This window comes from Raphanus sativus, unplaced genomic scaffold (genome assembly GCF_000801105.2).
Source record: "Raphanus sativus cultivar WK10039 unplaced genomic scaffold, ASM80110v3 Scaffold0069, whole genome shotgun sequence".
Classification (NCBI taxonomy): Eukaryota; Viridiplantae; Streptophyta; class Magnoliopsida; order Brassicales; family Brassicaceae; genus Raphanus; species Raphanus sativus.
The window spans coordinates 11512-27177 of record NW_026615392.1 but is presented as its reverse complement, the minus strand read 5'-3'; the positions used below and the strand labels follow the sequence as shown (position 1 = coordinate 27177).

The 15666-nt window shown below is 29.6% G+C and overlaps 1 protein-coding gene across 3 annotated transcripts; it reads left to right on the top strand.

Moving 5' to 3' along the window:
- Positions 1 to 3092: 3092 nt before the first annotated feature.
- LOC130500978 (methyl-CpG-binding domain protein 4-like protein) lies at positions 3093 to 5028 on the top strand. 3 transcript variants are annotated; one of them, XM_056995884.1, is made up of 4 exons: positions 3093 to 3218; positions 3289 to 4144; positions 4497 to 4693; positions 4783 to 5028. In XM_056995884.1, the coding sequence occupies exons 2-4, from the start codon at positions 3296 to 3298 to the stop codon at positions 4895 to 4897; spliced, it is 1161 nt and encodes a 386-aa protein (XP_056851864.1). In that variant the 5' UTR covers positions 3093 to 3218; positions 3289 to 3295; the 3' UTR covers positions 4898 to 5028. The 3 variants fall into 3 exon arrangements, with proteins under 3 accessions (XP_056851864.1, XP_056851865.1, XP_056851863.1); XM_056995885.1 differs by having other exon boundaries at positions 3102 to 3218; positions 3294 to 4144; XM_056995883.1 differs by having other exon boundaries at positions 3134 to 4144.
- The last annotated feature ends 10638 nt before the right edge of the window (positions 5029 to 15666 follow it).

Here is a 15666-nt window from a genome sequence, read left to right as displayed (position 1 = left end):
CTTCATAATCATACGGTTCAATGATCATTCATATCGTTTTATAACAAAATATTTAAATCATTGATAACAAAATTTTAAATGAGAAAAAATTAATAAGTTTATAATATTGTTCTTGACCCGCGCTTCGAAAGCGCGGGTCTTTTGGATTGTAAATAAATTTTGTGAGTTGGTATTTTGAAATTGTTGTACATTATTATGATACAAAGTCATATTATATCCAATTAGAGAATTTATCTGAAATTATATAATTTATGAATTATTTTATCTATGATTTTGTATGTACATCTTACGTAACTCTCTCTTATGTATGGATATTTTACCTCACCCGTAAAATAAAATTGAAATCAACTTGGAAATATAGGGACAGTTTGGGTTCGGGTCCAGGGCAAAATACATATTCGTTTTTCTTGATCTGCATGTTTCTTTTCGAGTCAATATCCTACGTGAGACATGACCGGATATCCAAGTATCTGAAACATTTTGTGTATGCTAGATATATTTAAGTATTTTAGATATTGTTTTTGGTATTAGAATACTTTATAAGTTTAAGTTAGGGCTTCGATTTTAGTTAAGGGCCTCAAGTAAAATTTAAATTATAAACCCCTATATTGGGTATTTAGAAACAATTTTCATATTTTCGGTTTCCTCGGATCAGATTTCAAGTATGATTTTAAGTCGTTTTCGGTAGTTCGATATCTTTTGGGTATTTGTTTCGGGTTTCGGGTCTTTTTCCATGTTTCAGTATTTTCTTTTTGGTTTTTAGGTATTTCAAGTCTTTTTCGGGTCCTAAATATCCAAACAAAATCTGGATCCGCTATGTATCCGAAAATTACAGGTATTTTGAAGGTATTTGAATTATGGACCCAAATCAACATGGAACGAAATGAACCAACCCAAACCTAAACCAAAAAGAATATAAATACTCGAAATGAACCAACCCGAAATGATTTTTTGTAATTAAAATTTTAGTCTTTTTAATAGTATAAACTATGTAAATACCCAAAAGAGCTTTAAAAGCGCAGATTCCAAATTTAAAATAATATTTAAAAATGAATTTCTATATCAGATAGTATAGGTTTGAGCACATTTACCCGGAATCGCGAATCAAACTGAAAAAAACGAAACCAAAATTAAACTGAATTTTATAAATTGCCTAACATATCATATATCTCTGAAACCTAAAAATTGAAATCAAACCGAAAACCAATTGGGTAGCTTAATTTCAAAATACAAATTATAAACTCCGGGTATTATCTTAAGCTTATATATTGTAATATTTTCCGATTTTCCTATTTCAAATATATTTTTTCCTTTGAAAATATCATTAGTGTTAATGATTTTCTTGTTTTATAAACGTTTAATAAATGGTACATAGTTTAGATTTAGAGTTATGGTTTTAGGGATTATCGTTAATATTTGAATTGAATTGAATAACATGTTGTTAATATAAATTAAACTTGTTATTCAGTAACATTAAAAAGTTTGTTATGAGCACAGTCTATATATTATAAATTTATAGCATAAATTTGTGTTTAAATATTACTTTAAGCTATGACAAAAAGATTAAGCTCATAATGAACGTTTTATGAAACAACAATACTCTAAACGTATACTGTAAAGGTAAAACGAATGTTAGAGTTGACAAAAAGATGACGGTTAGATAATATCATTATACTTATCATGAGTCTTTCTTCGAAACTTATAAAAGCAATGTATAAAAGTATTGCACTATGATCTTTTATTAATATTCTTAACAAAGAAGAAATATGTAAGAGAAATATCTGTGGCCCAACATGTCAAAATCGTAAAATAGTGGTAGAGCAAAATATGATATAGTCGGGTTTTATTATTTCAAGTAGAATAATTTTATATGGTATATAGTTTAATATATATATAAAATATTTTTTACTCATATGGTTTTAAAATCATGTGTATCTTTTCATAATAAAAGTGTTAAACCATTGATCATTAATTTTTAACATAATAATTTTAATAGTTTTAGTCATTTATTGTCATTTTTTAAAATTCAAAATATAACATATACGAAAAAATCTAAATTTTAATTTTATAGCTAATTCGATTGTTTAATTTATTTTAATAATATAAAATTAAACAAAAAATGATGGAAGAGATATAAATTGTTATCAAATCTTTATTATTAGAAAAATTAATTGTCATATATATATTAGTCATTTATGGTAATTCCGTAGGTTTTATTTAAGGAAAGAAAATAAAATAGTAATTATATCTCGCGGAACAATCATAAATGCTTCTATCATAAATATCATATTATATCATCATATCATATAGTTTAACCAACTAATGTATCTAACAACATATAAAAATTGAATGTGGACCTACTTATTTTTCAATTAAATGTAATTGACTACCTATTGAGTGACACCTAAGCATTGGGATCTTTTTTAATTATTACAAAACTGAGGTTACAATTTTTCAAATGTTTCTCTTTTAATATAAGGGATGTTTTTTTTGTTTTGTTATCCAAACTTTGAAAATATTGTCTATAACTCTAGTATTTTGAAAGTAACGAATGATGAGTTAAAATGTGATGAATCAATGTTTCAATAACACAATAATTTAATAGAATTGCAAAATCTAGAAATACTCAACTTTTTGAATAACAAAGATTCTACAATGAATTACAAAATCATTAAACCAATAACTAAAGATTTAAAGAGAATCATAAAATCGTCACACCACTAACAAAAAATTAATTAAAACTGTAAGAATCACTAAACCGACAGCAATAAAATCTATAAATTCTTCAAATTTTTAAAAGTTACACTCCCACTGATCCCCTAAAGAGGTAAAAAATTTTGAAAATAAAAATTTAAAAAATAGTTTCAAAAAGTATTTTCGAATTATAAAAAATGGAAAAAAAAATTAAAAGTTCGATTTTCCAGAAAAAAATTATAAAAAAATTTGAATCTGAGAACATAATCTGAAATATAAAAAAGTTTATTTATTTTTCATTTTATTTATATACATATATCTAGGGTATTAAAGTCATTGTACCTACTAAATAAAATATTTTGGTTGTTTTCTTTTTGTTTTCTCTACAAAAACTAATGGTTTATCTAGGAGAATTGCCCTGTATTAAAACAAATCAAATGATCTTTTTTCCTCACCACCGAAACAGAAGCTCCTCGATTAGGCGCTCTTCGTTGCCAAGCAAACTCAGAATCTTCCAAATCCAGGTGAAAGTTTCGATTTTGTAGTATGAGTCGGTATCCAATTTAACTGAAGGAATCGTTTTTCATATGATAGTTCAGTGATGAGGACTCGTGGGGCCTCGCCTAACCATTTAAACGACAGATCCAGCTCCGATGAGAGTCGCTCGTTTTTTAATTGCCTGGAGAAGTTTACAAGTTTGGATGATTTGTTGTCTGAGTGTACTTATAAAGGTGGGAAGAGGAAGACATGCAATGGGTTTGGATGTAATCTTGTTACTTCAGGGAACACTGTAAAGGAACAACCTTTTGATGATGAATCTCACGGAAGGCAAGAATGTAGTGAATCTCTGACTCAAGTAAGAAGAGTTTCTCCGTACTTCCAGGGAGCAACTGTTTCAGAACAGCACAAACAAGGGTGTAATTCTGATAGTGTTTCTTCTAAAACTCAAAGTGGAATAAGCTGTACTAGGAAAGCTAAAGTCCAAAGAGTTTCTCCATACTTCCAGGGAGCAACTAGTTCACCGTGTGATTCTGACAACTTTGCTTCTCAAAGTGGAAGAAAACCTAGGAAAAGATGCAGCAAAGCTCTACCTAATGTCCGAAAAGTTTCTCCATATTTCCAGGGATCAACTGTTTCAGAACAGCCAAGAGATTTGCGTCAACATTTTAAGGTCGCGAAAGTTTCAAGATATTTCCATGGCCTGTCTGCGGATGGAATCCAAGTAAATGAATCACAAAAGGAGATATCAAGAAGGGTGAGGAAAACTCCTCTTGTGAGCCCTTCACTCTCTAAGCGTCAGAAGACTGATGAGGCATACCTGCGGAAAACGCCTGATAACACATGGGTGCCTCCACGTTCTCCATGTAATCTACTTCAAGAAGATCACTGGCATGATCCATGGCGGGTGTTGGTCATATGTATGCTTCTCAACAAAACTTCTGGTGCCCAGGTTCTGTATCTTTACTGAACTTATATAATTTTAGTTCTTTTTAGGAGCATTTCAAAATAAGTTGGTTAAGTTTTTCCATTTACTTGTTGCATACCTTCTCGATCAGTTTGACAGCAACTAGTACTTGTAATCATTCTGAGAGAACCCAAAATTTGCTAGAGAGTAGGAAGTGAGACCTATGTTGGCTTGAATCTTTCAGTTTGACTGTCTCAGAAGAAGTAGATGTAATGCAAGTCTTTTGTTTAAATGAGTAATTGATTCAGACATGACTGGAACTGCTTGCTCTTGTTGAGTGCAGTAAGAAGAAAAGGCGTACTTGTTGGTCATTTGATTTTTCTAAACGTTATTGCAGGCGCGAAGGGTGATATCAGACCTGTTTGCGCTGTGTCCTAATGCAATGACTGCTACACAAGTCGAAGAGAAAGAGATAGAGACTCTGATAACACCTCTTGGACTACAGAAGAAGAGAGCCAAAATGATACAACGGCTTTCTCTCGAGTATCTTCAAGAGAGCTGGACTCATGTCACTCAACTGCATGGAGTTGGAAAGTAAGTCTTTGAATACTCAAAAAATCTGAAGAGTTTATTTCTGTTTTAAGAGTTTTTGCTCGAGATGCTTATAAGGGAATTATTCATAGGTATGCAGCGGATGCATATGCCATATTCTGTAATGGGAAGTGGGATTGCGTGAAACCTGATGATCATATGCTAAACTATTACTGGGAATTCCTCAGGATTCGGTATAAGTTATGAGTGGGAAGATACATGTATGTATTGTGCTAATAATATTTTTGTGACTAAGTGATGACAGTATGTTTCAATTGCTTTTTGAATTTACTTTAGATGTGAATCTTCAAATTCAAATTGATTTAGTTTTCCAAACATACATAGGAAAATAAATCATAGCGTATAACAAAGTGTAAACCGTAGTGTATATAGTAACATGCATAAAAGTGCAAACCATAGTGTACAACAGAGAGTACATCACAGCGTGTATTGGAGTATGGTGTATAGATTCCGGTGTACACGTTTTAAGTGTACGCTCTCCGTTATACGCTACAGTGTACGATCTGATGTAATTTATGATTTTGTTTGATTTAACTCTGTTAAATTAAAGTAATAACTCGCAAACTGAACCAACTTTTTGTTTTCCCCAGCTGGTTTTAGATTAATGAAACTTGTAAAACATACAAGAGAGAGATTCTAACACCCGCAACAAATAAGAGACATAAACCCAAACAAACGGATGGCTTAAACCCAAACAAATGGGTGACTTAAACCCAAACAATGGGTGACACTTGAAGAAACTACAAGACTCTAGACTCATATCCAAAGCTAAAGACAATCCTTGACAATAGATAGCAATATTGATCCTTTTACGCTTTGAACAGCTGGAACTCTTGACGAGAGAGGAAGTGATGCAGTGGCTATACCATTGAAACAAGACTAAACTTACATGAACCTCTAGTTCACGGTGCCGAGCCAGAACCAATAAGAACAACATCAGAAACCAACCAGAGAAGAACACCAACTGAGGCAAGCTCCCTCCTCAAACGAACCTTTATAGAAAAGCCTAAGGCCCTCAACCTCATAATAATGCTCCAACGCACTGAAGCCACCGAGGAACATGAGAGCAAAAGACACACCGGAAATACACTAATTCAAAGGCTGCAAGAATGACTCTTTCCTAGAGCGGGACAAGCAACCTGAAACTTCTCAGAGATGTTAGACTTGTTCTGCTCACCACACACCACCACGCCACCATCACACACATATTCCACCGATGCTAGAACAAAGGAAAAGATAAACACTAAATTATAAACAAAGACGCCTCAGTTTCAGCCTTTCTAGCACCAGTGAAACAAATAGAGATCTCAAAACATGGATTGGGTTGATGGAAATGGTCACCGGACAACAAGATCGAACTAAATAAAAACAGAGAAGAAGACGTTGCAGGTGAACTGCTTTGTATGTATGCCCAATCCGGCATCTTCTTCATCATAATCAAGTAGATCAGTTAGCTTTTACCGGAGATCTCACCGGGAGACCTCTTCCACCGCAACCAAACAACCACCCAGAAGATATCTTTATCAAACACGAGAAGATCAACATCAAAAGAGAGCTAAATTAAAGACGGGTAAAGACCGAAGCTGTGGCTGTGTAAGCCCACGCACGCCGGTCTTCACCAAATCAGAAGAGAGACTGAGTTTAAGAGAGAAGATGGAGCTTTCTCTCTCTAGCGGCTAGGGCGAACTCTCATTCACATTATTATGACCACCTATAACTGAAGCAACTTTAAATTGCCAAATTTTCCAATCAATAGAAATATATTTTAAATTACTTTATATATAAATAAATCTTTTGATCTTAGCACAATTAACTTACATTATATAATTTATACTACAATCTTGTAGGTCAAAATTTAAACTAATATATTAATTTTTTATGTCTTCGACCTGCAATATTATATTTTAATATTTTAAAACTAAAAATGTTGGATTTTGGTCAATAATTTTTCATACAAAATATTTTATTTATTAATACTTTTAAATTCTTAAATAGTATTTATATAGTATTTAGTTAGATTTTTTACATCTTTTAAAAAACAATATTTTTTAAAAATAACATTATCGTTAGAACATGTATATATAGTTTAACTGGTTTTTATATCAAATTTTCATCCATAAAAATTATTAAAATCAAAAAAATGAACTCATGTGACAAATAAATCCACACTTGTAACTAAAGTGTAAAACACAAAAGTTATTAAGAAAACATAACTTTATATATGTAAATTCTATTAATTTAATAAAAAGGTAAGAAATATAAAAAAATCATAAATTTAGGGATATACTTTTTTGTCATCTTAGGAATATACTTTTATTCATAATATTCTTTGGATTGTTTTATAATTCATTGTTTCATAACCTTATCGATGGTTTTTTAATTTTATAAACATTTAGAAAAAATATTTATAAAATTATTGAATCATTTTGATATTTTAAATAATTTACAAACCGGTTAACCTTTATAAATTTTTTATATAATCCTATAAATGATGAGAAATTCTTCCTTGCAAATGGTTTTATAAATCTTTATAATATTTTTTATAGATCTTTATATATTGATTTGTAAAATATTATTAGTGATATTATAGTTATTATTGATGATTTGACACATTACAAATTATTACCAAATATGTATATAATTATAAACTATTATATATCTTTTATAAACCATTACTAGATCTTGACCCGCCCAACCGGGCGGGTATTTATTTTATATTTTTAGTTTTTTATTTATAAATGATATATTTGTGATATTTAAATATAAATTTAGATTGAAAATTAACATTTGTAGTTATAATAAAAATTAAAAGTTTAAAAAATATTTTGATATAAATTTTAAATTCCTAATTAAAATAATATAGAGATGGGTCATAATTTTTTCCAATTCCAAAATCTTAGCATTCTTAATAACAAATAAAATAATTTATAAATACATAAAATATATAAACATATTTGAAATTAAAATAAATTTGTTTTAAAAAAAATCTTACGCCATTATTGTTTATTTTCTATAGTTTGACCCGTGGCCGTATAAATATTTGCTTTCACTTCAATTTTTTTCTTTGTTCAATGATAATATATATATATATATATATGTGTAAATTAATATGTATTACATAATTGTTAGTATAACATTTTAAACAAAATTTTATTTATTACTTTAAATAATTATATTATGTGATTTTAATCGTCTATTATATCACAGTATATCATATAAAATCTAATATTTATAACTAATTGGACTTATATTATAAAAGTGTTATACTAACAATTTATAAATAAAATATTTTATATTTTATTTATATGATATATAAATTGGTTTTGATGTGTGATTTTTATTTTATTATTTTTATCAATAAATATTGAAAAATATTAAATGTTAACAAAATATTTATTAGGAAATTTATTTTGGTTAATATTCATTCTATTAAAGAAATCTATTATTTAAATTAAGAAAAGACATTAAATACTTAAATCTATCATTTAAATAAGGAAAAGACAAAATTCTCTACTATCTTTGTTACCAAACAAATTTAATTTTTTTAAAGACTCTTATCCCTGTTACCAAACAAAAGCTTAAAGTACTTCTACTTTAATACAATAGATAGATATAGAGATGGGTCATAATTTTTTCCAATTCCAAAATCTTAGCATTCTTAATAACAAATAAAATAATTTATAAATACATAAATATATAAACATATTTGAAATTAAAATAAATTTGTTTTAAAAAAAATCTTACGCCATTATTGTTTATTTTCTATAGTTTGACCCGTGGCCGTATAAATATTTGCTTTCACTTCAATTTTTTTCTTTGTTCAATGATAAATATATATATATATATATATATATATATATATATATGTATATATATATATATGTGTAAATTAATATGTATTACATAATTGTTAGTATAACATTTTAAAACAAAAATTTTATTTATTACTTTAAATAATTATATTATGTGATTTTAATCGTCTATTATATCACAGTATATCATATAAAATCTAATATTTATAACTAATTGGACTTATATTATAAAAGTGTTATACTAACAATTTATAAATAAAATATTTTATATTTTATTTATATGATATATAAATTGGTTTTGATGTGTGATTTTTATTTTATTATTTTTATCAATAAATATTGAAAAATATTAAATGTTAACAAAATATTTATTAGGAAATTTATTTTGGTTAATATTCATTCTATTAAAGAAATCTATTATTTAAATTAAGAAAAGACATTAAATACTTAAATCTATCATTTAAATAAGGAAAAGACAAAATTCTCTACTATCTTTGTTACCAAACAAAATTTAATTTTTTTAAAGACTCTTATCCCTGTTACCAAACAAAAGCTTAAAGTAATTCTACTTTAATAAGATAGATAAATGAATCAATATAACTGACTTTAATGTTTTTTTACAAAATATATATTAATCATCACAGATGATTTTAAACTAAATTAAATCAATATATGATGCATTAATAGTTATTATAATATTTTTTATTAAAATTATATGTTCTATAATGTATATTATGACTTATATAGGAAAATATTTTTTTTACAACTGTTTATATTATAATATAAAACAAAGCTAGTATACTATTTTTATTAACTACTTTTTAACAACATACTTCATATAATTTATAAATATACCATTAGTGAAAAATAAAAGAAATGATGAAATAGTATGTAGAATTTCCACAATTGCTATCACTAAAAATACTATAAATAATTATGCATAATAATATATAAATAGTTTGGCAACTAATATTAACTAGGTGGCTGCCCGCATATTTGCGGGTACAAATTTTCATATAATAAAATATTTTGTGTTTTTGACCTGCGATAATATATTTTAATATTTTAAAACCAAAAGTAAATTTTTGGTAACTAATTTTAAACATATTTTATTTATTTAATATTTTTAAAAAAGTTTAATGGGATTTATATAGTATTTAGTTAATTTTTTCATCTTTTACAAATCAATATTTCATTAAATATATAACATTATTTTAGAACATATATATAATTTAATTGGTTTGTAGATCAAATTTCGTCCATAAAAATTATTAAAATCCAAAACATCAACTAATGTGACAAATAGTTGTAACTAAAGTATAAACACACAAAATATTATTAAGAAGAAACAAAACAATGTATATGTGAATTCTGTTGATTTAATAAAAAGTTAAGAATATAAAAAATTTCATAAATTTAGGAACTTTTATTCATAATATTCTTTGGATTTTTTTATGATTGATGCAATTTTTCTGGTTACTTTCTTTTAGATAAAATCAAAACATTTTTTTTGATATTTTGAAAAAGTTTTTGAAAATGATGAAATTGTAAGAAAATAATATTTTGCGATTGATTCTGATTTGATACATTCAAAACCTCTTAGAAAGGAAACTATACAATTATAATTAATACATAAATTTTTAAAATTTTTAAATTTTATGAATTATTTCTCAGAAGTTTTAGAATCCTTATAAATAGTTTCATAAATCTTTATAAATAGTTTAATAAATCCTAATAAATGGTTTTATAACTCAAGAAAATAATTTGTTATCAATGATCAATAATTTAAAATCTTAAATTTAAATAATTTTATAAATATTTTGTAAACTCTTATAAATAATTTTATAAAGATTTTTAAAACTTCTGCGATGATTTGAAACCTATTAACCATCATAAACATTTTGTAAACTCCTATAAATAACGTGAAATTCTTTTTTAGAAATGGTTTTATAAATATTTATAACATTTTGTATAGATCTTTATATATTGATTTGTAAGCTCTTATTAATGATATAATCATCATTATTGATGATTTAAAACCTAAAAATTATGAACAAATATTTATATAATTATATACTATTATATATCTGGTATAAATCATTACTAATGAATCAATATAAATGACTTTAAGTTTTTTAAATATATATATTAATCATCACAGATGATTTTAACTAGTTTAAATAATTAATAAACTTGTTATATGATGCATCAATAGTTATTATAATATTTTTAATTAAAATTATATGTTTTATATATGTATATTATGACTTATATAGAAAAATAAAGTTTTTACAATTGTTTATAATAGAAAAATAAAGCTAGTATATTAGTTTCACTAACAACTTTTTAACAACATACTTCATATAATTTATAAATAGACTATTAATGAAAAATTGAATGATTATGTATTATATAGAATTTCCATATTTGATACCATTTGATACTATAAATGATTATGCATAAAAATATTTAAATAGTTTGGCAACTAAGATTAATTGATTCTATGATTTGTTTTTTTAGATTTGATTAAAATAAATAAAATTTTAAAATCATCGACCAATGAAATTATAAAGATTTTTTCAGGCTGCATGTATGAGTGACACGTCAGCAGAAGTCAATAAAGTGACTTCTCATTTAATATATAGGAGAATTGGTTCTATGATTTCCTTTTTTATATTTGATTAAAATAAATGAAACAAATTAAAATCATTTAAAACATAAAATAAAGTTAGTATATTATATTTATTAACTACTTTTAACAACATATTTCATATAATTTATAAATATTAGTAAAAAATAAAAGAAATGATGAAATAGAATATAGAATTTCCATAATTAGTACCATTATAAATATTATAAATAATTATGCGTAACAATATATAAATAGTTTGGCAACTAACATTAATTGGTTCTATGATTTTCTTTTTTAAATTTTATTAAAATAAATGAAAAATAAAATCATTTACCAATGAAATTAGAAAAAAATTATCAAACTATCTGTATGAGTGAAACGTCAGCAGAAGTCACTAAATTGACTTCTCAATTAATATATGTGAGGATAAACAGAAAAATGAAACTAGGAAATGAACTAATGCAAAAATTCAAATATGGTAAGGGGACATGGGGCAATGAATGCAAACAACTAGACTACTTCTTTTGATTATTTTCGTGGATCAAACAACTCAACTTCTTCTTCTTTAGTTTTCTTTTCTTAAGAACACAAAAATGCATAAATTTAAACTTGAAGCAAATAACAATTTTTATGGATTTTTTTGAATTTATAAAATGAAAACTAAGCAAGAATGAAAAGATAGAGATGATATAAAGGATTGATATAACCTGGGTCAGAGAAGCCTTTCGGCTCTCATACCAAATGATACAGCCCCGGAAGCTAGGATGGTGAGATGGTCGATTGAATGGCGATGGTAGAGATGGGGGTGGTTGATGAAAGAGTTTCTATCCTTTTAATCCAAGATAAACTGAAAACAAAGGAAGAAGAATGAGATAATGACTGAAGCAAATAATAACAGAAAGATTAAAATAAAGAGATAAGATATAATGGGGATGGATTGATGGATAGATGTTTGATGGTTGATGATGGAGATGGTGTAGATAGTTGATTGACTCTCTCAATCGGTGGGTTTGATTGAATCTTTCAATCTGGAATAACACTGGTTGATGAATCACACAACAACCTATGCTAAATGAATCAATAGAACACAAGAATCACTCGATGTATTCTAAAGACATATTTTTATTCAAAGACTCTCTTTGATAAAAACAAGTAAACTGATTTATATCTTAAGGATCGAAAGATGATTCTTACAATGCACGACCAAGAGCTTATATAGGCTCTGGAGACATTTATTACAAAGCTAAAAATCAGAAAGAAATCAAAGGAAATAAAAACTAGCCTTTAGAATAGAATAAATAGATTTTTGGCTTAAAATGGGGAATTTGATGAACTCCTTGAATCTGGAAAGTTTGGGCAGGAAGGCATGGTGTCTTGGAACGTCTAGGTTCCTTGAAAGTATCTTCAGAAGGCTCTGGTCTTGGAAAAATAGCCGTTGGTGATTTATTCTCCAAGTTGGGAGTGGTACCTAAAAAGGAAACTTGGTGTAAATGAAAATCCTCTTGTTCACATGCTGGCTGGTGTATGGTGGAAAGGTGGAATGCTCTTCTGGACGGTTGGATGTGTACCCAGGATGTATTTGATAACATAGAAACTTTCCTGGTCGCCATAACTTGGTTTGGGTTTGTTGGAACTGAAAGATTGGACAATCTTTCCATGAATTGCTCGGTTTAGCCGTTTTTGGAAAATTGATTGCATCTTGAGATTTCCTTGGCCATTTCTCCGGTTCTTGGGTTTTTTGGCTTTCCAAGAGATCCATCTTGATGTCCATCGTTTGATTTTGGTCATAAAGCTTTTTTATTAGGCTTGAAACAGCTTCTAAACTCGGATACTCGCAGATGGATGGTCTGGAGAATCTCTTGTTTGTAAAATTCATATCTTCCTGGTCCGAGTAACTTTGAAGATGATTACAATTTTTATGGATTCCTTGTTGAGTGTAGAATGCATGAAGATTTTGTTTCATGGAAAATTCCTCTGGGTTGGTGAGATACGCTATTTTGACTGAACACATATCCTGTTTGGGCATTTGGTTAGCTGATTGGTGCAACTGGTTGGCCTCTGGTTCAGCTACTGATTTGATGGCCGCATCATCAGGTCTCAAAACCCTAGCGCGGATGTCGCCGCTGCTTCTCCTCGTCGATAGATACACACCACAGTGATGAATCTCTTTGTTTTGTGTTTTGTACTTGATTGACTTACACAAAGGATGTGCATATTTTTTGTAGTGGTGGGTTAGCAAATTCTCTTTTGCTTGGGTTGTTAGTGCAGTTCATAATGGAGAAATGCACTTTGCTTAGTATAAGTTGTTTGTATATCTCTGAGGGTGCTCTCTCTATATATCACTTTGTTTATACTATTATATCAGAATCATGTATATAGTAGTCAACCTCGTAACTAGTTATTTTTTTGTGCGACTATACTATATTGTTGTATGTAGTATAGTGTCAGTTTAGTTTTGGAGTGTTTATATCATTTGCACGTGCTTAGAAAGAGATTTCAATCACATTTGTGTGCAAATAGTCTCATCTGCTGAGTTTTGCTGAGTTTAGTTGTAGTATGCATGGGTATGATTCTCCATGGGTATATTCATAATTTTTTCTCTTCTTATGAATATTGAACATCTTTTCCATGTTCAATTTAATAGTATTTTCTCAAAAAAATTAAAAATTAAAAAATTAAAAAAATAAAAATAAAAAATAAAAAATAAGAAATAAGAAAGAAACGAAGAAGACACGTAAAGCAGAGCATATATGTACGCAAAAAAAATCTAAGTTTTTTATTGTGTCTTTTTCTCATTATTGCTCTTTGTGTATTGTTGGTTTCTGCATCATCTCACGGATTGGACACCATGAAACGCACACAAAACACACATAACTAAGCAGTCTTTAATGTTGATGTAAAGATGTCCGCCCTGAAGTAGTCGTTGACGTAGTTGCTGTAGCAGACGTCGTGGTGAGTGGTGAAGACCATGTAGAGTCGAGATGCTGAGCTGGAGTCGTGTAGACTTGGAGAGCAAGGGAGTATCTTGAAGAAAAGGCAAAGAGGAATAAACTTGAGGAGCAAGTTTATGACTTAAAGGAAAAGGAATAAGTGCATTCCAAGAAAAGGAAAGTTGCACTTATTGATATGGAAGATGTCCATATTGTGGTTCCTTGGAGACTAGGGTTTCGGGAACGTGGAGTTAGTATAAGATAGCTATGTGGTCGTCTGTATTGAGACAGAGACACAGAGGCTGATCTTATAGAGAGAGAGAAGCGCTTGGAGGTGTTCTGGGTCGTGCTGAAGCAGGGGCTGAAGTACTTGACGGTGGAGAGACATAAGCGGGTAGCTTAGGAATTGTTCAGTGGCGTGTGTTAGGGTGTAACACTAGACGTGTAAAGCTGATTAAGCAGAACTTGTAATAGGGTTTACAAGGCGATTCTAATAAAGCTATTGGTGTGTGCTTGTGTATTTTATCTCTCTGATTTACCTTCTGTATTACTTAATTGTGGTGTCATCTTTGCACTTACAAGTGGTATCAGAGCGGGTCACCTAAGTTACTGGTGTGATCCTAGAGGTGAAGATGGACACGGTTATTTCTGTGCAGAAGGCAATCGTGTTGAAGGCGGACCAGTATGGTCATTGGAAGGCTCGCATGAAGCAGTTGATTCGAGGAATCAATGAAGATGCGTGGACAGCTGTGGAGACTGGTTGGGAGGAGCCTACCATAGTCACAGCAGATGGGAAGAAGCCTAAGCCAAAGGAGGATTGGTCAGAGGCAGAGCGCAATGCATCAAAGTTTAATGCAAAGGCGCTTTCGACGATTTTCGGAGCTGTTGAAGTAGAGCAGTTCCAGCTGATTCAGGGGAGTACTTCAGCTAAAGAGGCGTGGGAGATCCTGCTGAATTCGTTTGAAGGAGATGATAGTGTCAAGAGGACACGTCTGGATCATCTTGGGTCGCAGTTTGAGAATCTGAAGTGGTCAGATGCGGATACGGTGGCGAGCTTCAGTGCCAAACTCAGTGCTATGGCGCATGAAGCATGTGTACTTGGAAAGAAGTACAAGGAGAAGAAGCTGGTGAAGAAGTTGCTACGCTGTCTTCCAGCAAGGTTTGGAGCTCAGAAGGCGGTCCTGAATATGACTGCAAACACGGATGAGCTCAAGTTTGACAAGGTTGTGGGTATGCTGAAGGCGGAAGAGATGGAGACAGGCAGTGGCTCGGTGTCTACATCAGGAGGTACGCCAGGGAGTATAGCCCTTGTAGTTGACAAGGATGCAGAGAAAATTCAGAAGCTTGAAGATGCCGTGGGCATGTTGGCTAGGAATTTTGGCAAGAGGATGAATTTCTCAGGTGGGAGAAATCAGGTTGGTCGCCAGGGAGGTGATCGTGACAGTAGCAGAAGAAGAGAAGGTCTCAAGTGCTACGAGTGTGAAGGAGTTGGTCATATAAGGGCTAACTGTCCGTTGGTACAACGAAGAGAGCTCAAGTGCTCTGAGTGTAGAGGTGTTGGACACACACGGCGTGAATGTC